This window comes from Patiria miniata, unplaced genomic scaffold (assembly GCF_015706575.1).
Source record: "Patiria miniata isolate m_02_andy unplaced genomic scaffold, ASM1570657v1 HiC_scaffold_16, whole genome shotgun sequence".
NCBI lineage: Eukaryota > Metazoa > Echinodermata > Asteroidea > Valvatida > Asterinidae > Patiria > Patiria miniata.
The window spans coordinates 3,501,768-3,525,111 of NW_024037054.1; the positions used below are offsets into that span (position 1 = coordinate 3,501,768).

At 39.9% G+C, this 23,344-nt stretch overlaps 1 protein-coding gene across 1 annotated transcript; it reads left to right on the top strand.

Moving 5' to 3' along the window:
- Positions 1-996: 996 nt before the first annotated feature.
- LOC119722689 (isoleucine--tRNA ligase, mitochondrial-like) lies at positions 997-23,223 on the top strand. The gene is made up of 22 exons (XM_038192937.1): positions 997-1,338; positions 1,918-2,040; positions 3,039-3,198; positions 4,074-4,146; positions 4,820-4,898; positions 5,833-5,882; positions 6,565-6,674; positions 7,324-7,521; positions 8,905-9,074; positions 9,692-9,782; positions 10,584-10,735; positions 11,401-11,561; positions 11,979-12,081; positions 12,960-13,050; positions 13,214-13,322; positions 14,820-14,922; positions 15,637-15,762; positions 16,691-16,929; positions 19,157-19,293; positions 19,856-20,046; positions 21,332-21,476; positions 22,557-23,223. Exons 1-22 carry the CDS (start codon positions 1,168-1,170, stop codon positions 22,700-22,702), a joined length of 2,928 nt encoding a protein of 975 aa, XP_038048865.1. The 5' UTR covers positions 997-1,167; the 3' UTR covers positions 22,703-23,223.
- Positions 23,224-23,344: the final 121 nt, after the last annotated feature.

The window sequence follows — 23,344 nt, forward strand, 5'->3', positions numbered from 1 at the left end:
GCCGTTTTTCGTTCCAAAGCAGGGGTGTAGCAAAGTCATTTTTATTGGGGGGGGGCGGGGAATTTCTTGAAAAGGGCACTTGCAAATCCGTGCTGAAATGACGACTGGGTTTTTTTTCCTCCGGAAACTTGGCCTCAATCAAATAGTGTGTGAGTGTGTGTGTGTGGAGGGGGGAGGAGGGTGTACCATCTGTCGATGGGGGCACTGTTCAAAACCGACGATTATAATCGTGCTTTTCGGGGGCCGTATTATGCAGGGCGATATTTTCAGGGCAATATATGCAAAATTCCGGCCGGCCCATCATATCTTCCTCTGGCTCTTCTCATTCCATTTCTACTTTCGCTTGTTAAAAAAATATACAAATAAACTTTAAAAAACAGTGTTGACATCTGCCTGGGAAGACACAAATACTGGAACGGGTTAGTCATAAACTTGGCTCTCAATGAAAAGGCCATCAGGGTGCACACCGGTAAATCGATCCGCCAAGCTCATGAATAAAAGTTATACCCTCAAAATATACTATATTAGAGAGTTCTGAGTGCCGTAAAATTGGGGAATTGAAGAGATATGGTAATGAACCTCTGGCCCGGACTTGGGGCTTCCAATTCTGAGCATTTTGGATGCTATTGGGCTCGAAAGTGGCGCTATTTTGCCATGTTGTGGAGGGATCGTTTTTCAAGATGGCTACTTTTCCGCTTTGGGGGAAATAGGGGTCGTCTTCTTTGCGTGAAAATATCTCGAAAAGTCAATGGTCAACCCACCAAAAATCGAAAAGAAAATGAAAGATGACACATTGATCATCATTTTTCTGTGCAGCTTGAATACCTGTGAGAGTTTTGAGTATTTTAAAAATAATTTTGAAGTATGGGCATTTAGCACTAGTGTCTATGGGAGTTTATTTGCAGGTATGCACCCATCATGTTGATGCAGCGCAGCATGCACACTTTTTACCGAGCGAACGCTTATATATGTATACCGCCCTCTATAATTTTAAAGAAGTATGCTTGTCTAGTTCCCAGTTACACTATACTAGTATCAAACTTCATACCTTTATGGATACCATACTAACAAGATGGCAGCCTCCATGGACGAAGAAAAGAAGAAAATGCCCCCATTCTGATTGAACTTGTTGCTGCTAGACGTTAGGTCATCAGAAATCGAATCGAAATGTTAAGAATTTGTTGGAAGACATGGGGGAGCCCGTTAAAGCTTAAAAATTGTATAATGGTACGCGGAAAGAGGTACTTTTCAAGCAAGAAATATGCCGATACGCTAAACCTGCCGAAGACAACGTTTGAGCTATGGGGTGCTGGAAAACGTGAAGAAGACATTCGGAGGGTAATTTTCCAAAAACAGTAAATCTTTTCTAGTCCAAGTAACTTGGATCCAACTTATTGCCTTTTTTAATTTTCGGGCTTACCATGGTCTGGCGATTTTTGTGGGGTCCAAGCTAAACCCCATCATCAGTCGGTCGACACAATTTTGTCCTTGATCCAAAAACCCAACATTGCCTAACAAAAACATCAGATTTCGCCCTCAAAATGGCCTACAAATTACTAGTACTAGTAGACATCGATGATTGAGATGGTTGTACTGAAGTTAACTTACGATCCGGATGAAAAGTGAAATTTCCCGTTCCACTCCGAGAGCTCCCCTCTTGATCGTGTTAATGTTTGAACGATGCGATGTGGTCATCATGCCCAGCGTACATTCGATTGACCCCTTTACGATTCCTTTACTGAGTGCGATGCATCGATTATGATGATGAGTAGACTCGTTTGTTAACACAAGTACATTTCAAACGATAATAGAGAGTCAGGAACTAGGGGCCGGCTTTTATAGGCGGAAACCAGATAACTTTGCTTATGACCATTTGTATTTGAATTCTTAGTGCTTAACTATTCCTCTCTTTAAAAGGTCTGTGGTTTTTCGGAACTCTACTCATGGCAAAGAAAACAGGAAACTGGAAAGGCTTTTTGTCTGCATGATGGTCCACCGTATGCCAATGGAGACCCACACATTGGTCATGCTCTAAATAAGGTATGGTGCTGTTTACATCTGAATAAAGTTAAATTCCTCACCGACACTATAAACAAATTTGGGCTGGTGATCACTAGAAACACACAGGGCCCCCTTCAATGGAGAAACCATTGTGCATGCTAATATACTTGGTAAACTGCCTCAGTGATGGATTATCTGCATGACAGTACAGTGCTTTTGCCATTGAAGGGGGCCTTCGTGATGGAATTGATAGCATGCCGGGATTGCTCTATAACACTATGGGCATCCTATGATTTGTTTATAAATACAAAATGCAGTGAAATCAACTAAAATGATGAAGAAATAATCGCAGTATAGTTGGACACATCCGCAATGATCACGATCCAAGGTGACCGTGTTGGTATTAAAAGTCTTGGTCATAAAGATTCTTGACTACTCTTGTTTTGACAATTTGGTGAGAACATCCACTTTTATTTGCACATAATTATACAATAAAATTTTGTACACACATTTGGCTGTAATCTCATTCTCTTGCTACAATTTAAATGAGTGGTAATATTAACCCCAACTCCCAAGGTATTGTTGCTAGGATGCAACCTCAATCCTGCAAAATCTTCCAACTGCCTCCAAAATTGCATACAGCCTCAATCCACCAAAAATCATCTGTTGTTTCGTGAATGTGGTCCTTGGAGGGCTGACCACTGCCTCAATCCTGCCAAATCCTCTGGCAATCACTGTCAATATGTAAAGGCAGAGCCAGTGACATCCTAAAGCAATGTGGAGGATTTCCAGTGTAATTTTAGGCTCATATTTTTGCACAGTTGAGTATAAACAACACAAGGTCCGGCCCAAGACCTTGAAACAGTGCATCCGAAATCAGCCACACATTTTGCCATAAAGCCTTAATCTTGCAAAATCCTCCTTTTGCAAAGTGGATTTTGGAGGATTTGGGAAGGTTAGGGTTAATTTTCTAACTACAAAAGTTACCCTTCTAATTGTATGGGATGAAAATGATCCAACGTTTCTCTTTGGGACAGATACTGAAAGATGTCATCAATCGTTACAAACTGTTGCGCGGCTACAGGGTCCACTACAAGCCTGGCTGGGATTGCCACGGTCTCCCTATTGAGTTGAAAGCACTCTCTGAGAAAGAGGAGGATTTTCGGAAGCTGAGCCCTCCAGAAATAAGGAGAAAGGGTAAAAAGAAGGGGCCTCGTCAGGCCTTTTCCTTTAATCTTTCTGATGTGACTTTTAGGTGTGGGCAGGATAACGTCTGCCGATGGCATACAAATATTGAGTGGCTCAGATTAAAATGGGAGGAATATTATCGCAAGGTAAAATCTGGACTTTTCCATTTCATGAGGCGAAGCCGAGTGAACTGGAGCGATAATATTCCTCCCACATTACCGAGCAATAATATTCCTCCCATTTCACAATTTAAAGCCACTCAATATTTGTTTTATATTACTGACATATAGATCCCTGTCATTTGTTATATTTGAACTTTTATTTCAATACAAAATTGGTGGAAACTGTAGTTCTCTCTTCCAAACCACCCCTTCATGAAATGTTTGAACCCAACTCTGTAGCGCTGGCTCTTTGGAACAATACGTGCTATGCGCAACACTGAACGCGCACACCAGCATGCATGCCGTTGCACACAAATACTGCGTCATGGAACTAGAATAATCGTTGAATTATTATCGTTGAAACTGTTGAATAGTATTTCCCATTCCCCATGGGTGAACGGGACTTTTTGAGCCCCGGCGTGAATGGGAGCAATAACGAATGTCACCAATCAAATGACAAGGATCTGTATGTCGGTTATATAAAAATATCTGTTTGCACATCAGTTTTCACCGGTTGCGATGAGTTACCATTCAACACTCCAGACTCAAGAACCATTGAGTTAAATGAGTTATAAGTAAATAGGTCTGGGAACTTGAATGTAAGAATGCAATGTAATGTAAGAAGCTCCTGGATGTTCGCACTCACCTATTGCTCATATGATGTGCAAATGCTGAATAAGATTTTAACACGGTATTTGCTCCCACTCTGTCTTGTTTTTACAGCCAGAAATTTTGCAGCGAAAGCTATTGACAGACAGATGGAGGCATTCAAGAAATGGGGCATCATGGCTGAATGGTGAGTGTAAAATGTTACAAGTCTTAGTTTGCTGGCATTAATGACGGCACAAGTCCCCTGGATCCAACATAATCCACCTCTGTGAAGTAACCGATGGCACAATAACTTGGGTCATAATACCCGTAAACTGTGCAGTCCACAATTGATTAAAAATTATGCAAAATTAGGTGTTAGCTAATAATGGCAGATTCATCAAGGTTAAGGCCAATGAATCTTTTGTAAAAGGACTCATGAAGAGAGTCATGATTCAAGTCATTCAAAAATTCATTAACCCATCAGCAACTGTCCTACCTTGTGTGAAATTGTGTTTATTTTACTGATGAATTCACTGGTGAGTGCTTGAGTGGTTCCGGGTACTGCAGGGAGATTTGGGGCGGTACTGTAACTCATGTGCTGATGACTGCTCATACTCAATGAAAACCCTCAAACTTATCATCAATTTCAAGTTGAACCAAAATAGTGTATTATTTCATGAGTTGTTCGGATTGCTAGAGAGCATCTTCCGTTGCCATTTTTATTACTTTTTAGAAAAAGATCTGGCCCAGAATATTTGGTTAAAATTAATTAATCATCAGTTAATCGGGCTACTTTGAACAGCAAAGCACAGATAAAAGGAAGAAAGTTTGTCAAGCTCTAAAATACAATTCCTGTATTTTTTTTAATTGTTGCACAGGGAGAGTGGCTGCTATTACACATTTGACAAAGAGTATGAAGCCTCCCAGCTGCGAATTTTCCATCAAATGTATCAGAAGGTGAGGTTCTTGAGCCATTTGAAGCCAAACTAACTGGGCTATGTTCACAAGTTGCATAAGCAAGCAGGTCTGCGTATATGTTTTGCTGCTGAGGAAATCAAGTCACAATGTTGTCACAAAAATACGCAAAATTCAGTCATACACTATAAAAAAATTCACTCTTACGAGCTGCTAATTGCAATCAGGCATGTCTGGTACATTGTAAAATTAAGAAAGGGAGGTTGATTTAATTATTAAATTGAAAGAAATTGTGAGCGTAAAGATGGAAATTCATACCTACTGATCCTGTGAGAATGGGCTTCCACGCGTAGTTCCTGTGTCACTTTCTCGTATCACGTGAATTTCAAACCCGCTGAAAATCTCTACTGCACTTTTACTTGTGATGAGACTTGTGACCAACTTATGATTCTCCTTATGGTGGACTTGATTAAAACTCTACATCCCACATATTCTATTGTTAGATGATAAGGAAACAAGTAAGAGATCAAAAACAGAACTTTGAGGTACACGATCACTCAACTCAGTATTCCCAGAAAACAGGATTTAATAGTGTAAGCAAAGCACAAACCTGGGGGGGGGGGGGGGGGGGGGGTACATTTACAAAAGGCCCCTGAAATTCATATTCTATCAAAGGTAAATAAAAGCCAAGTGTAACCATAAAAAGCGGTCTCTTATGGCTCGTTCAGACACTCCAGTCAGTCACAAGAGAATTAAGCCATGTCCCAATCACTTGGCTACGACTGAAATAAATGCACTTGTCAATGGAAGCGGCTAAAGCTGCCTCCATAGACAGGTGTGTAATGTCCAGCCGTAACCAAGTAATTCGGACACGACCTTAATCCCAAAAACTTTACTCCCTTGTCGGAGACAAGTGTAGAAAAAAACCCTGCAGAATCTAAAAATCAGCATTTTTTGGTCAATTTTCTTTTGGCAGGGGTTTATCTACCGTGACTTGAAACCAGTCAACTGGTCTCCATCCTCGAGGTAGGTTTTCTAGAATTTGTTCTTTTATATTTGATCTTTTTCCCCACAGTTTATTGTTTAAATCATTGTGTAGCCACGTTTGCATTAATGTATCCACCGTACATGCCTCGCAAGTTGTGTGTCATTGTTGGCCAGCAAATATGAAGAAATGTTTAAAAGGAAGATGCTGAGACTGAAAAAAACATCCAAGCAAATTGTATGCATTGTCACCTTTAACCCTTCTATGCAAACATACATTTTGTGCAAAGTTGTCCTTTCACGTCAAAATCAATCAAGTGATTTTTAACAGTTAAGAGCTCCCAGCCTACGTAAAGCAGGATTGGTTTGCTCCAGGTCATATTTTTGAGTCAACTAGGTCGCCATAATGACGACATTTTCTGGATACAAACACCACAGCCTTTGCTTAAATAAAAGGTTGTAAGGGTGTCATTTAAAACTTAAGCAATACACAAACATACGTCAAAAACCTTTTCCCAAAATATTCAAAACAATGCAAGAGTTGAACTTTGATAAGTTCTTAAATTTGTCAGTTGCACCACAAAGTGAAGTATTGTCTATGGACTTTGTGCACACGATACGTCACTTTGTGGTGCTACCAACAAATTGTAATGAGGTTGCTATTGATTCTTCACTCAATTTCTTGGCACCTTTTGTTGATCTCCCACCTTATTTCTTTCCACAGGACGGCACTAGCAGAAGCTGAGCTGGAATACAACCCCAATCACGTCTCCCCGTCCATCTACGTCAAGTTTCCAGTATCAAAGCTTCCAGGGAAATTGGCCGAATATTCAAGTAATAAAAGAAACAGTTAATGTTTCCAGATTTATCCGGATCAAACTTGAACCGAAGTCTCATTTAGACAAATACATTGTTTGTATGCAGTCTCTGAACTTGTCCAAGTCCTAAGAATATGAGACAGTGCTAGAAAAAAAGTGGATGCTTGAGGTCCATATTCATTCATAGCTGTCGTGAATATTCAGTGTGAATGAAAGGAGCATACATTTGTGATATAGAGGAAAACTTGTAGTGATCAAACCTATTCACCATTGGTTAGCTGGAATGATTTCAACACAAAGTATGCGAAATTTTGTGTAGATGTTTCAAAGTTACTTTTCTCATTTTGTATATATTAACTTTTGAATCGACAGAAAATTGCCAGAAATATTTTAATAATTTTTTTTTTTTTTTAATTGTCACCTTACAAACACAACTTTATCAGCATTCTATAATCTGCTGTTTAGGAGCTGAACAAAAGTAATAACAAACTTATCCAGGTGGGACTCAAACCCTGGACTTCCTGCTCAGTGCTTATGGGCAATTTTCCATCAAATTCCATCAAATTCCACCGAGTTCCATGAAATTCCATCAAATTCCACTGAGTTCTATCAAATTCCATCAAATTCTATCAAATGCCATCACAACATTCTGTTTTTGCCTACAGCTAATCTCCACGCTGCTATTTGGACCACCACTCCTTGGACCATTCCGGCCAATGAGGCCATCTGTTACATGCCAGCCAAAGACTACAGCGTGGTACGGTGTGCGGAAACCGGGGAGAATTTACTCCTAGCGGCAGAGAGAGTCGAAGAAATGGCAGAGATTCTGGGAAAGAAATTTGAGAGGATAGTTTCTTTTGGAGGTGAGCATGAAAATACAAATGTGACCTGACACCACAAAGTCTAATTTTTTTTCAGAAATATAATATTTGTTTATCTGGAGTTTGCCAAACAAGATTTTTCCAATGGTATATAATATTAATGGTACTGAGTTCAGTGACAGAAATACAGCCTGCTAACTTTATTAAGGGAATAAATGTGTAATCCGGAGGTTTTTATCACTCTGTTTAAGACCGCTTAGAGTCTGGGTGCTGATACCCGAGCCGGAGGCGAGGGTAATTATCAGCACCCAGACTCTAAGCGGTCTTAAACAGAGTGATAAATACTGACCGAGCACATATTTATTCTCATTCATAAATACCTTTTCGGTAAAAAAAAATCAAATAATTCGTTCAAAAAATCCAGATTTTGTTCAACAAGTTCACTTCATGCTTTTTGAAACTTCCCTCTAGCAAAATAATGGAGTGTTCAGCTGGCGAGTAAGATGTAAACAACCCTTTTATGGAGATTGACGCGCGCGTAGCATGTTCTGCACGATGTCGCGCAGAATGCACCTGGGGCGTTGCGTTTTGAATTTAGAACTATAAAATTCTGACTCGCTGGTAGTGTTGCGCATGCCTACGTGAGGATTGTGAACGTTCAACCAATAAAACGGTAAGAGGCACTGGATTTTTAGGAGTCCACATTTTATTGTGACACTGGAAAAGTGTTTAAGACCAGCTAGCCATGTCTTTATCATCCGTTTAAGACCGGCCACGTGACAGGCTCTCGACCAATAGGAATAGCTAAACTGTCTGAGGTATTTATGAATAAATTGTAAAACTACATTTTTGATAAAGTTTTATCTAGTAAACCACCAGGGGGAACTGACTAAGTGGAGTTTTATTTATTTTAATACTTATTTATTTCGACAACATCCAGCAGTGCAAGCGTCAGAACAGGATGGATATTAGACTTGGAAGAAGATGTGGAAGGAAAGTACAGTTTTAGTGGAGGGAGGAAAACCCCAGAATGATATTCTAGGGAAACCCACGGAATCAGGCAGGGACTGAAAACCCAATCCACATGTTGGCCCAGGCGGAATTCGAACCTGGGTCACAGCTGTGGAAAGCGAGTAAAGTACCGCAACGCCCACCCCCTATTTGATCCCAGTATGAGGTTGAATTAACAAATCAACAGCAGGGTTGATTGCTGCTGATAAGCACCCCGCGAACAAAGACATTTACAAATTGGGAGATGCCAACACAGGGCTGGATAGCTCAGTTGGTAGAGCACCGGAACGGCAATCCGGAGGTCGCAGGTTTAAACCCCGCTCCAGTCAATTTCTTTGTTCAACTTTATATTTGTGATGTTTTCTGGTAGAACATATGATGATTTTGATTTAAAGTTCTCACGTATATTCTTAGGTTCTGAACTGGAAGGTGGTTCCTGCTTTCATCCCACGATAAGCGGCAAAACAGTGCCCCTGCTACCAGCAGCCCATGTCAAGATGAGCATGGGCACCGGACTTGTCCACACGGCACCAGCCCATGGACCAGAGGATTATGGGATAGCCGTCCAGTTCAATCTGCCCTTGGTGAGTTAGACTAGAGATATGGGGTTTGATTTCACGAAGCACTACATTCCAACTTGCTATGATTCTAAATAAATAATTTTAAGAAATTTACAATGTGTTGAAGGCTTCACAACTTCCATGGTAACACATTGTAAGCTGTGATGAATTTTCGCATCATCGCAACGTACAAAGGATCTTTGCGGTGCCTGTTTTATGACATAACAATCATAAGCAAACTCAAAATCTAAAGATATCTAGAGACATCGGGTGAAAATAAACCCCAAAATTGGCCTGCATTTTGTAATACAGGGTAGTCTGGCTCCCGTCCCTAATGACCCGGAACTGGTCTACTCACAGGGCAAATCTGTTTGTGTGCAAGGGCAAGCTGTCCAAAATAAAAGCTTTTCAGAGATTTGTAAATGCTCAAAATAGAAAAAAGTCAAAAATTCATCAAAAGAAGAAAACCAAACTTGTTGAAGAGCATATAAGTACAACTCAAAAGTGGAAAAATATTCTCCTGAATATTTAAATGCGTAGAAAGACATGACTAAGTGAAAGAAACCGTTGTTGTATTGAAAATATCCTTGGCAAACTGATTAAATTAAAGCCCTCAAATAATCTCTTTTTTTCCCCAACAGCACTGCACAGTTGATGAAGATGGTATCTTTTCACCAGAGGTTGGTCAAGACTTGGCAGGGAAGAATGTCCTGACAGAAGCTAATGATATAGGTAAGAATAAGCATACTGTTTTTTAAAGATTTGTAAAAATCTAAAATTCTGATAATTTCAGACATAATACTGGATTTGCTTCAATTTTGAAACTTTAATTCTTGACTCTTTCAACTTATTTGGTGCAGTGCTTTTCCAACAGGGTTGGCTGATTTAAATCACTTTGATTTAAATCAAATAAGATTATTTTGCAGATTCTACAATATGTGTTGCAGTAACATTCTACAATTATCAAAAAAATTAATATTTGGTTTTACCATTCACTGACATAATTGTATATTATTTGATTTCAACTGTATACCCAATGCTGTCTGAAGCCAAGATTATCTATTTACTGGTGCAGATATCGTATCCACTGAACCACCGGTTAGTTGGTTCAAATCTGACCCTTTGGGCTCTGTGGACGGGAAACATAGCGTGCACACACATACTGTACTGGTTCGAGCGCAAAGTATGAACAACTCCCTGAATGTGCAAAAGTTATCATAGTCACCGTGTCTCTGGGCCGCGTGAGCGTCAGGCGTTGTTGGCGTGCGAATACGTTTGAATTCGACTTGCGATGGTCTCCAAGACTAATTCCTGCCTCCAATAACTTTGGATACATTCAAAATACCCAGAGGATGGGTCGGGAACCAGTTTAAGTCACCCCCAACTCTCCTTTTCTGACCCTTGACGGGGTACTTGTGCACGGAGCCCATATAACTGTTTTATTCTCTTGCACATCTCCTTGGATGTCTCCAAGCGCAAACATCACAAGACTGAGAATGTTTTGTTGCTTATTTTGTCTGTTCTTTCAACCAGTCATTGAAATGCTGAGATGCAATGGGAGTCTACTGAAGCAGTCTAATTATGTGCACAGCTACCCCTACGATTGGAGGACCAAGCAGCCAATCATCATCAGGCCCAGCAAGCAGTGGTTCATTAACACGGGGGCAATCAAAGACAGGGCATTGGTATGAGTGTGTTGTGACTTATGAATTATTCATGACATGATTAACATATACATTTTTGAATGAGAGTATTTAAATCAGCTAGTAATAGTAATTTGCCTCAACTATAATTTTTATCGCAGTAATTTTTTGCGTGCTTGTCTTGCTGTTTGTTTACATGTTTGTCTTCACTTTCAGTTTTGTTTTTAAAGGTATACAACGTTTGCAAACATCAAAAACAAAAGTGCCAAATTATTATTAAATACATTACTCGACTGTAAGTGAATAATAGTCTCAAGCATCCTGTGAAATCATGGCACCTTTTGTGCTATCATATTCAAGAAAAGTGGAATTTTGTATCAAATTCCAACGATGGTCGGCCGACCATCGTTTAAAAACAACTAACACTTTTTGAAATACTGCCCCCCAATTTACCAAATTTAGTTAGCCCACATTTTGTTTGCACTCAGAATTAGTATAAGCCAGCTAGCCAGCATTGATATTGGCATACAGCAGATTAAAACAACAGTCGATATAGTGTCTAATACGAGTACACAAGTGCAAAGTGTTATGTGTGCTTTGTAATCTACTGAATAATGAACGGATTAAAATTTAATCTGTATATCTATTATAAATGTTAATGTTATTTTAGTTAACACTGAGTGTGTTATCGCATATTTTTGTGATAGGAATGTCTTGAAAATGTTGAGATGCTTCCGAGCCACGCTCTGAACAGCATGAGAACTTATTTGGACGGCCGGACGTTCTGGTGTATATCTAGGCAGAGGGTTTGGGGTGTCCCTATTCCAGTATTTTACAACAAAGAGACGGACGAACCACTCCTTACAAGGTATGAATAATTTTAATGATTATTAACCCTCCTGCTGTTTTAACAGTCACAGACAGTCAACAAAATCAATCCTCTTCCCCTGCTTTGCCTTTTACATAGGCTAGTCACCAACAGTCAGATCATATTTCAAGTAAGCACTGTCACTAGTCAAATTCAGTCAACAGACAAATGCAGGCAAGTGGTAGGCACAGCTTGCTTATCAATCACCTACAGTCAAAGCAAAGCTGTATCAAGTTACATAAACAGTCACAGCCAGTCAATCCTGCTTTATGTAGGCTGGGAGCTCTTAACTGTTGAAAACAGTCGATTGATTTTGACTGCAGGAATAATTTGGTGCAGAATGTGTGCTTGTGTAGGAGGGTTAATGATTGAATGTTTTTCAGTCTAAGAAATTCACCAATATTGTTTCTTTTTTAGTGAAAGTGTTAGCCACGTGACTAGTCTTATTGAAAAGCATGGCAGTGACTGCTGGTGGAATTTACCTGTAGAAGAACTGCTTCCCGACAGCTTGATACCTAAAGTAAGTCTGTGAGATACAATAAGTAGTTTTTTATTGCACATATAATCTTGTGTCTGGATTTTTGCAAAAGATTTAAACTTTTGGTTTCACTGAATTCTCTGCATGGGTGTGTTTTGAGGAGGAGATGGCATGATGTTAATTTATCAGTGAGATGTATTAATATTGGGTAAAAAAGTATATTGGCAAAGGGTAAAATTCCATCGTACATGCCATTGATTATGGTTCCCACATCTGTATCAGGAGCTATCTCTGTGGGTCATGTTGATAACATGCTTGTGCTAAAAGCTTGTGAATTTTCTTACAAGATCGCGGACAGCACTCGGTATATACAGTGCTTTAGAAACCCAAAATTGTAATGTATTCTATTTTCCTTGTAAAATGCTTTGGTCTTGTTCATTTTTAAGCTTTCCATACATTGTCCACACGTTGATATAAATGTTTTGAAACATATTGAAACATAATTGTACTCCCTCTTTTCGTACATCTTATGTGGCAAATTATATATTTAACAGTTGCTGACTGCTGTGATGTGGAATATGGCGTTTTGAACACCCAAGGGGCGCTGTGCGCCCGAGGGTAGTTCGCTGTTCCCACTCATGTGTGAAAACATGGTGAAATCAGCGTGGGTACCAACGATACAAGTGTTTCATACCGTATGCATCGTATGTACAAAGTCATGGCACACTCTCCGTGTGATATCACGTAAATGATATCCCACAGGGAGTATGCCATGACTTTTTGTAAACTTAACACGTGATCGTTCTAGGCCAATGAAAATACAGTATTCAAGACAGAGGTTCATGTATAACAACAAAATATGAAGCAGGAATGATTTCATTGTTTAATGAAATCAATTTGATTTTCTTGGACATATACAGTCAGGTTCCAAGTCCAAGGATTTTGTGAAAGGAGAAGACATCTTGGATATATGGTTTGACAGCGGTTCTTCGTGGTCACATGTCCTGAAAGGTTAGATGTGATTGGCAATTTCAACTAAATAAAAGGGGATATAAAATAACACAATTTTGTTCAAATGTCTTTGATGTACAAATGAAGCATTTGTGTATGTCTTCATCAGTTTTTTGGTCAATATTCTAGTCTTCAACCCTTTTAAAATCTTTCTCTTGTAAAGATTCAGACGAGCAGGCAGATTTGTACCTGGAGGGGGAGGACCAGTATGGCGCCTGGTTCCAGACATCTCTGCTTACAAGCGTCGCTGTGAAGGACAGGGCACCGTATAGGTAACATTCTGTTCAGCCGCTAACCAGTTCACGCCAGGATTATTTTAACAAGAACAGAACGAGGCGCGGGATTACTTTTCACTCGAACCTATCATGCCAGGCGGGCTGAAGCTATCACCCTCGGGCAGCACACTCACATTTCCGGCCTCGCTCGCTGCGAGCGGGTCACTGGCAGATATTTCCGGCCTTGCTCCTGCATGTTTATCCGTCATGTTCCGAATACTGCAAAACCTTTGCGCGAACTGGTTAACGCCAGAGGGCGTGTAAACACGATCTGGCAATGTATATTCGACGGATTAAATCGTCAATGTTTCCCCAGAGTCTCCAGCGGTGGATGTATATTTACGTCAGTGGTTCCCATTGGTTTTGTACACACCACGTGTTGAACTTGAACTTGGCCACTGTACACGGCCTGTCGTTGTAGCAAATGTCACTCCATGAAGGGCCTCGGAGTGTTGCAAAATATGAAGTTACGGTGAAACATATCATACAAATATTGTACAAATGACTCCCAAGAGTCAGTATTTGTGGTGTTTGACATAATTTTAAAATTTGGCCGATTCATCTTTTCTTTTTCAAAGATGGCCTTTTGAGCCAAAGATAATCCCGGTGGCAAGTGGTTAATTACGACCAATCACAGGTCACTGCAAAACAACCAACCACTAGTCAATCACAAGTCTTCCAGTTTCAACTCGGGTCACAAGCTGTTCAAAAAATCTGTGGCCAATGCATTACTTTTCATTGTTCATCCCCTGCTCTTATATTATGAGCGCTGTGGTCTAATGGTTACGGTGTTCGAATCACGTGCCGTGGTACGTGGGTTCGAACCCTGACGGGGAACATGGTGCTTGTGTTCTTGGGCAAGACACTTTACTACAATTGCCTGTCTCCACCCAGGAGTATAAATGGGTACCTGTGAAGGTAGAGATCAGAATGCTCTGATCTGGAGCTGCTGCAAAAACTGGTCTCATGGCCTGATGAACAGGGGTAATAATTGGAGAAGCGCTATATAAGCACCACACATTATTATTATTATTATTATTATTATTAAAATTACGGGAAATGGGTCATTTGGGAGACGAGACATTCCCTTAGACTTGTGCACAAAATTTTTCAAACTTCAATGTGCCCTAACCCAATATTCCCTAGTCCTTTTTCCACGAATTTTGGTAGGTTTACTAATTAAACAGCGAGCAATAAAAATAACCCAATTGCGACTGTAACTTTTTGCCTATAAAGGGGGGCTGTGACATCAGGGTGACATGAAAATGTCTCCTTAATGACCGATGTCTCCCATCATCCGAAGAAATTACTATAACATGTCTCCTTAATGGTACATTTAGTGGAATTATTATTATTATTATTATTTGTGACCTGACTTGTAAGTTGACTTATGATTGACTTGATTATGACTGATTATGATTATGGTTTGTTTTGTTATTTTTGTTGCTGACTGTCTTGCTTTCTGGTCATGTTTCATCCCTACTTTTCTGACAGGAGTCTTCTTGTGCATGGCTTCACGCTAGACGGTGAAGGAAGGAAAATGTCAAAGTCTTTAGGTAACGTGGTTGACCCTGATGTTGTTGTGAGTGGTGGAAAAGTAAGTTTAGTTTACCTTATAGTTGGATCATTCCATATATTTGGTGTCCATTAGTGTGACATTTTTTGTGTCTCTATAACACCAAAGCTGTGTAATTTACCATGCAAATATCATTAAAATTGACTGCAAACTTGTATGTGTACGGGGTCCATACAGAATGCCATCAAGATGTTACAATGGAGAGGCCTTTTTTTTTTTTTTTACTGCATTATGGGAAACAACTGGCATTATTCAAAGACATGCTTTACTTTGTGCAAGGCAAAAAAAGACAAATGAGTTTTTAACTTTTGTGGATGCACAGCATTTAAGAAGGAATTTTGTGTGTGAATAGTGTTGGGTTTCTATTACGAGGCTTCAGAATGCATTGTGTCGGGCCAAAAAAAAAAAAAAAGTCGGTCTCTGGTCAGAACAAAGTTGGTTTATTTTTTGGTTATTTTTTTCCAAGCTTGGAGGTCGAGCTGCCCACGACAATTTGAGGCAGTGTGGTAATAAAGAGCACTGTTGTAGGTACTGCGGAAAATGTGGAAAAAAAAATTGACGTGCATGATCAAAATCAACATGCGCGCTGACCAGGGACCGACTATTTTGTTTTTGGCCTTAGTGTGGGACATCAAAGGATGGGTCATTCCCAATGTTCAGTTTAGTGTTTTTTTTATAATTGCATTCTAATGTGTCTTTTTTCGGTGACAATCTCAATTATTTTGTTATGAATAGAACAAGAAGACAGATCCTGTTTACGGGGCCGATGTGCTGAGGTGGCGCCTGGCCGAGTCCAGCTGGTTGACCAGGGTCCAAGTTGGCCCAGAACTCTTCGCCATGACCAACCAAAACATTTTAAAGGTACCTAAAGTAAACGTTCCACTCATCAGACACTTTAAACCTCACATGCGCTGTGGTACAATTCTCTAACTCTTTACAAACAGTAATCCAATATTTTGGCTTTGAAATGGCACAAAAGCAAATACATGTACACTGGAGAACACTGTAATTTAGGAGTAACACCTTGCAGCAGTAAATTTTGTTTGTGAGTTATGGGTGGTTCTGAGAACGATCAGTGTCAACTCGATTTTTGAGTAGTGCGCACTGTTCACAAGTTGAGTTTGTTAGAAACAGTTCTAATCGTCATATTGGCCTTATTCACGAGTTGGCCATTTTTGTCAAGTTTCCTGAACGCATTTTATTAAGTGTTAACTGTTCAATTGGATGGTGCCACACTATTTATGCAGGCACAATGCATCCTTATTTTACTGTCTTTTTATTTTAATCTAGCTTTAAACATAAGGGAATTTTTAATTACAAATTTAAAATTATTCATTGAAGCAGACTGGAATTACTTAGTAATTTACTTGCTTCCATTTCTCTTCGCAAGTTCCACAAATCCTCACTTCAAATCAATATGGCCGATATAAGATTTGAGGCTTTGCATGGTGGGGTATCGGTATCGTTTCGGGTTTTGCGGTAACACCATGTGGTAATAACTACTGCTTAGAAGATATTAGTTCTGAGAAGAACTTGTCCTGCTTATTATCAACTTGCTAAGTATATATGGCCGACTCGTGAATAAGGCCCATGGTGTCACTGCAAATGCCCATATCTTTCTTACTTCACTATGCAAACCCTCAAATCTTATAAAATCAATTCTGTTTTCATAAGATTTGAATATTTTAGACAAAGACAGTAAGACATAAACTTGTTTAAGTTATACCACTTCTACAAATCCCATTGTTTACAATTTCAATTCCTTTTCTTCACATCCCTCCCCCCTTAGATAAGGAACACTATTCGGTACTTCCTCGGCAACCTTTATGACTTTGACCCCACCAGTGACCTCCGACCTCATGCTGACCTCTTGCCCATTGACAAGTACATGCTGCACCTTCTCCACGACTACGGGTCAAAGGTCGCCACCGCCTATGACAGCTATGAGTTCGGCGAGATCACGGCTAAGGTCACGGAACTGATTCATGGCAAAATCTCGGCTTTTTACTTGGATACCATGAAAGATAGGTGAAGACAATTTTCCTCATGTGTTTGATCAAGTTTTAGATGGAAGAGATTACTTCCAACTTCAATTTTGTACCAAGTTACATGTAAATCATGGACCACTTGGTTGACTCCTGGTCGCTTTGTGACTACTCACACCTGTGCACTAATAATGAGAGTTTGGTTGGTTAGTTTGTTGACTAACCAACACTCGAGTTAGAGTTTGGTTGGTTAGTTTGTTGACTAACCAACACTCGAGTTAGAGTTTGGCTGGTTAGTTTGTTGACTAACCAACGCTCGAGTTAAGGTTTGGTAGGTTAGTCTGTTGACTCACCAATGCTCGAGTTAGAGTTTGGTTGGTTAGTTTGGTGACTAACCAATGCTCAAGTTAGAGTTTGGTAGTTTAGTTTGTAGACTAACCAATGCTCAAGTTAGAGTTTGATAGGTTAGTTTGTTGACTAACCAAAGCTCGAGTTAGAGTTTGGTTGGTTAGTTTGTTGACTAACCAACGCTCAAGTTAGAGTTTGGTAGGTTAGTTTGTTGACTAACCAACGCTGGAGTTAGCGTTTGGTTGGTTAGTTTGTTGACTAACCAATGCTGGAGTTAAAGTTCAGTTTTCATAGGAGTATCATATTTGTAGGTTAGTTTGTTGACCAACCAAAGCTCGAGTTAGAGTTTGGTTGGTTAGTTTGTTGACTATTACTAATGCTCAAGTTAGAGTTTGGTAGGTTAGTTTGTTGACTAACCAACGCTCGAGTTAGAGTTTGGTAGGTTAGTTTGTTGACTAACCAACGCTCGAGTTAGAGGTTGGTTAGTTTGTTGACTAACCAACGCTTGAGTTAGAGTTTGGTAGTTTAGTTTGTAGACTAACCAATGCTCAAGTTAGAGTTTGATAGGTTAGTTTGTTGACTAACCTAAGCTCGAGTTAGAGTTTGGTAGGTTAGTTTGTTGACTAACCAACGCTGGAGTTAGCGTTTGGTTGGTTAGTTTGTTGACTAACCAATGCTGGAGTTAAAGTTCAGTTTTCATAGGAGTATCATATTTGTAGGTTAGTTTGTTGACCAACCAAAGCTCGAGTTAGAGTTTGGTTGGTTAGTTTGTTGACTATTACTAATGCTCAAGTTAGAGTTTGGTAGGTTAGTTTGTTGACTAACCAACGCTCGAGTTAGAGTTTGGTAGGTTAGTTTGTTGACTAACCAACGCTCGAGTTAGAGGTTGGTTAGTTTGTTGACTAACCAACGCTTGAGTTAGAGTTTGGTTGGTTAGTTTGTTGACTAACCAACGCTGGAGTTAGAGTTTGATTGGTTAGTTTGTTGACTAACCAACGCTGGAGTTAGCGTTTGGTTGGTTAGTTTGTTGACTAACCAATGCTGGAGTTAAAGTTCAGTTTTCATAGGAGTATCATATTTGTAGGTTAGTTTGTTGACCAACCAAAGCTCGAGTTAGAGTTTGGTTGGTTAGTTTGTTGACTATTACTAATGCTCAAGTTAGAGTTTGGTAGGTTAGTTTGTTGACTAACCAACGCTCGAGTTAGAGTTTGGTAGGTTAGTTTGTTGACTAACCAACGCTCGAGTTAGAGGTTGGTTGGTTAGTTTGTTGACTAACCAACGCTCAAGTTAGAGTTTGGTAGGTTAGTTTGTTGACTAACCAACGCTGGAGTTAGCGTTTGGTTGGTTAGTTTGTTGACTAACCAATGCTCGAGTTAGAGTTTGGTTGGTTAGTTTGTTGACTAACTAATGCTTGAGTTAAAGTTCTGTTTTCATAGGAGTATCATATTTGTAGGTTAGTTTGTTGACCAACCAAAGCTCGAGTTAGAGTTTGGTTGGTTAGTTTGTTGACTATTACTAATGCTCAAGTTAGAGTTTGGTAGGTTAGTTTGTTGACTAACCAACGCTCGAGTTAGAGTTTGGTAGGTTAGTTTGTTGACTAACCAACACTCGAGTTAGAGGTTGGTTGGTTAGTTTGTTGACTAACCAACGCTTGAGTTAGAGTTTGGTTGGTTAGTTTGTTGACTAACCAACGCTGGAGTTAGAGTTTGATTGGTTAGTTTGTTGACTAACCAATGCTCGAGTTAAAGTTCTGTTTTCATAGGAGTATCATATTTGTAGGTTAGTTTGTTGACCAACCAAAGCTCGAGTTAGAGTTTGATAAGTTAGTTTGTTGACTAACTTAGAGTTTGATAGGTTAGTTTGTTTGGTGGATATGTGCGCTACATAAATCCGTATTACCATTATTATTATTGTCTGGACAGGTTATACTGTGAAGCGTATGATTCGCTGGAGAGACGCTCTTGTCAGTCGGTCCTGCATCACTTGTTGGAGGTTATCGTCAGGTCGATAGCCCCCATCACGCCCCATCTTGCAGAAGAAGCATTCATGCACAGACCAGGTAAAATCATGTCCAACCATTTTTCCTGTTTTACATTTCTGGAAAAATAAGGGCCACCTATGTTGGGCCACATAAACAATGTGCAACAACATACAACTTTATGACAATTGTTTCTTTGCTCTAAATACCGGGTACATGAGCAATACAATGTGTAAAAGCCTATGTTGTTGCCCACAAAACTTCGTTGTACAAACTGAACATTATTTAATATTTAAATTACACTGATGCGACCGCTCTTGTGACCTTGATACATGTATATGGCAGCTTAGAAGCAGGTAATGGTAGAACAAAATTGATAGTGCTAGTACATTTTGTTTGAGTTCACACTCTTCCTGTGTATTAATGCAGATTTTTCAAAGCGTGGCTTTATCTCTAGCTTTGTCTCCATGACGTGGGGATTTCAGCTCAATATGGATCCATGTTCTGCTTCAGGAACATCAAATGCATTGGGCAACAGAAATTGTAATCATTCTGGTGCCAAAGCTGGAGATGAAGCCGAGATTTGGAAAATGCCCAAATGCATCATCTAATTGTTAACCTCTGACCTTTTTTGCTCTTCCAGATGCTGTCAGTGTCTTCAAGACTGGCTGGTTCCACTGTGACAGTTCATGGCATCAGCCCGAGCTGGCCGCTGTGCTCGGCGCCCTCTGTAGTGTACGAGAGACGTTCCTGGCTGCGATACATGCGCCACGGAGTCGCGAATATGATGTCACAGTCTGCACCAATGACATACAGCTTTTAGGTTACCTTCAAGTAAGTAAAGTATTTTGTTATTTTTTAAAGAATTTTTAAAGCATGTCATATTGATAATTAACAACTCGAACCTTAATTCTTATCAGCGGACATGCTGTCATTAATGACTTGATCGGAGCAGAATTCTTGGAAATGCCAAAAAGTCAGGGGAAAAGTAACCAAGAAGGCAACACACGGTTCTCAAGTTTTTGTGTCACCTAAGCAAAGTTTTAGGAAACACTTTCCTAAATTTTGTATGACCGTATCCCGTATGTCCGTCCTGACCAGGCCCACTTATGGGATACTTGTACAAAGGGAACGGTACCCCACAAGTGAAATCTTTAGAAAAGGGATATAAGGACAACAATGTTCCTACCTCACAAGTCCTTCCCATGAAGACGTCCGTATTCCTGTATGACCGTTTGTATGTTAAAGTTTGTTAGTTAAAGTTTAGTTGAACGAAAATCAAGTGGAGCGGAGTGCTGTCATGCCATGGTGGTTGGTGCAGGAATGAGCTCACAACCATATGCAATATGGGGCACGCCCCACAGAGGCTGACTGACCATTAGGAATTTCTTTACTTCAAACTATTTGATTATGTAACTCAAGGCATGCTCTAAAAGCTCTGCTACAAGTAAATTGTCCACCTAAGAATGTTTTACACAAAGAGTAACACATGTACACTGTATGCAAAAACAAAAACCTTTTATATCCAATTTATTTTTAAAGAGGTTGTGGAATGCTCGAAGACATTTCCATCATTTTTTGGGTATATGTAGCCTAAGGTGTGATGAAATAAAAACGACTACTGTTTCTGTCATGAAATGAGTACAAAGGGTACTTTTGAGAGCTATTTTTCAGGTCCTGTTTTGACCCGAACGTGCAATTTGTGTAAAAGTCGTCGTTGCGGGCAGCAAACAAAACACAGTGAATCGTGACGTAATAAACAGGACTCGTTTATGCTACTCTGCATCGAGAGTCCTGTTTATTACGTCACAATTTACTGTTTTTTGTTTGCTGCCCGCAACGACGACTTTTACACAAATTGCACGTTCGGGTCGAAACAGGCATGACAGGACTTGAAAAACAGCTCTCAAAAGTACCTTTTGTACTCATTTTATGACAGAAACAATTGTCGTTTTTATTTCATCACACCTTAGGCTACATATACCCAAAAAATGACGGAAATGTCTTCGAGCATTCCACAACCTCTTTAACCAGTTAGTATCAGGTTACCTATTTGGATACACAAGCACACTCCCCAAAAGAACGTAGATTATCCTCCGTTTATTTTTGCTCTCTGTAGGCGCTCCAGGAAGAGACAACTTCCAGCACGTCCCATCTCAGTGAACTCATGATGGCCTCCTTCACAACTGTTGCCATGGAGATGGAGAGGTCACCAACAGAGGGCAGTATTCAAGTTGCCGGAAGTGTTGGAGTTCCATCAACAAGTATGTTCTAAAAGTTAACGAATTTCACTAGATAAAAAGGAATTTGTTTGTACACACACCAAGATCTAGTGACTTTTATTCTGTGCTAACAGGGACTTTCTGCACTATACAAGAGTTGAAGAGTGGTTGTCTTAAAGGGAAATTACAACATTTGCAAACATCGAAAAATAAAACTTCCAAGTTGTTACGAAATACCTTACTAGGATGTTGGTAAATGACAGTCCAAAGCATCCTGTAAAAATTATGGCACCTGGTGTGAAGTCATTTTCAAGAAATATGGTACTTTTGTATTCATTTCCAACGGTGGTCGGCCGACCACCGTTGGAAAAACCTAACTACTTTTCAAGTACTGCTCCAAATTTACCATTTTTTTCAGTAAAATTTTGTTTGCTATTGGTCCCATGTTCATGAACAGGTGCAGGCCAGCTAGACTGGTTCCCTTCCCTTACAATTTTCCGGCATTTTTGATCCATTTCATCTTTAGTGAAGTAAGGAACCAGACAACTTGAACATTTTTGTTTTTCTTGGTTTTTCCAGCATTTTCAAACACAAAACTTCAACCAATATTTGATCTATTAAACTTACCCCCAAAATAATTCATTTCTGAATATTACAGCAAAAGCCAGTGATGTTCATTCGCTTTAAGTGCAGAGCCATGAAAGTGGGCCAATATTGTTGATAATCGAGAATAATTTATTGACAATTATGTAGTCAAGTACTAAAGTTAAATACAGAAAACAGATTCTTTCACAATGAGCCGGTTTGGTATCTCGATGAAGTAGTCCATGTCAAAGGTCATTCGGGATAAAATGCGATCGCGATGGCGTGATGATACGCGATGTTACGCGATGTTACGCGGATGCCCATTCTGCTTGTAATTAACACACGAGCATCGTGCACCCGTCTCCGTGCATCTTCGATGAGCGTTCGATTATCCCGAATGACCCTTGACCCATATCATTGTGCGCATGCGCAGTTGAAATACCGAAATGGCTTATTGTTTGACATTACATTTCCCAAATAGGTTAAGGTTTATTTTGTTTTATCTCAATTTGACTAATTTTGATGTTTTTTTCTTAGATGGTGTGACGTCTAGTGCAGAGTATAGTCTTCTTATTCAGCCTGCCAGTCACCATCACTGCAAACGGTGCCGCAAACGCACAGCAGAGATGCCCAATCAGCCATGCAGCAGATGCCTGCTAGCAATGTCCGGCGGCTGGGAATGAGACTAGTACTAGAATTACTTCTCAGGTGTTACTTCATTGTTGATTTCAATGGATAAAGTGAAAATGCACACATACAATTAACAATTGTCTGTTGTGACGTAGTCCATGGCATTTTTTTTACACCCAAGGAACGCAAATGGTATCAGAGGCCACACCCCTGTTCATTTCTAATTCGGGAGTCCAAACCCTTGGTTGTCAATATGTGCATCTGTGTTACACTTGCGGAGGCCCACTTTGACATATGTGCACTCCCCAGGGTACTTATGCGCAACGTCTGTTCTAGCTATGCTGTAGAAAGCAGCAAGCAGGGATGAAAATATTGAAAATCTCTGAGAAAGATCAAGGTACATGAGGTGATGGACATGTGAAGAGTCCTCAACTAATGTAATTTCACTAATAGATCTTTTATTATTATTATTTATTTCTGGTAATGAAACCAAGGATTCCTCCAAGTGCCCTAGGCACTGTAGCTCGCAAGCCTGAAGAAACCTTAGGAGAGAAGACAATGAGAAGACATTACAGTTTTAGAGGTGGGAGGAAAATCCCAGAAGAATATTCCAGGGAAAACCTACGGAATCAGGTAGGGACTGAACACCTAATCCACATATTGGCCCAGGCGGGATCCGCACCCAGTTCACAGCG

What these genes read in the sequence shown, in the direction of transcription:
- LOC119722689 (XM_038192937.1), top strand. Translation starts at nt 1,168, where the DNA reads ATGTTAAGAATTTGTTGGAAGACATGGGGGAGCCCGTTAAAGCTTAAA. An exon ending in GAAATTGGCCGAATATTCAA is followed by an intron (nt 6,675 to 7,323) that starts GTAATAAAAGAA and finishes TTTTGCCTACAG; the next exon opens with CTAATCTCCACGCTGCTATT. An exon ending in CCGACAGCTTGATACCTAAA is followed by an intron (nt 12,082 to 12,959) that starts GTAAGTCTGTGA and finishes GGACATATACAG; the next exon opens with TCAGGTTCCAAGTCCAAGGA.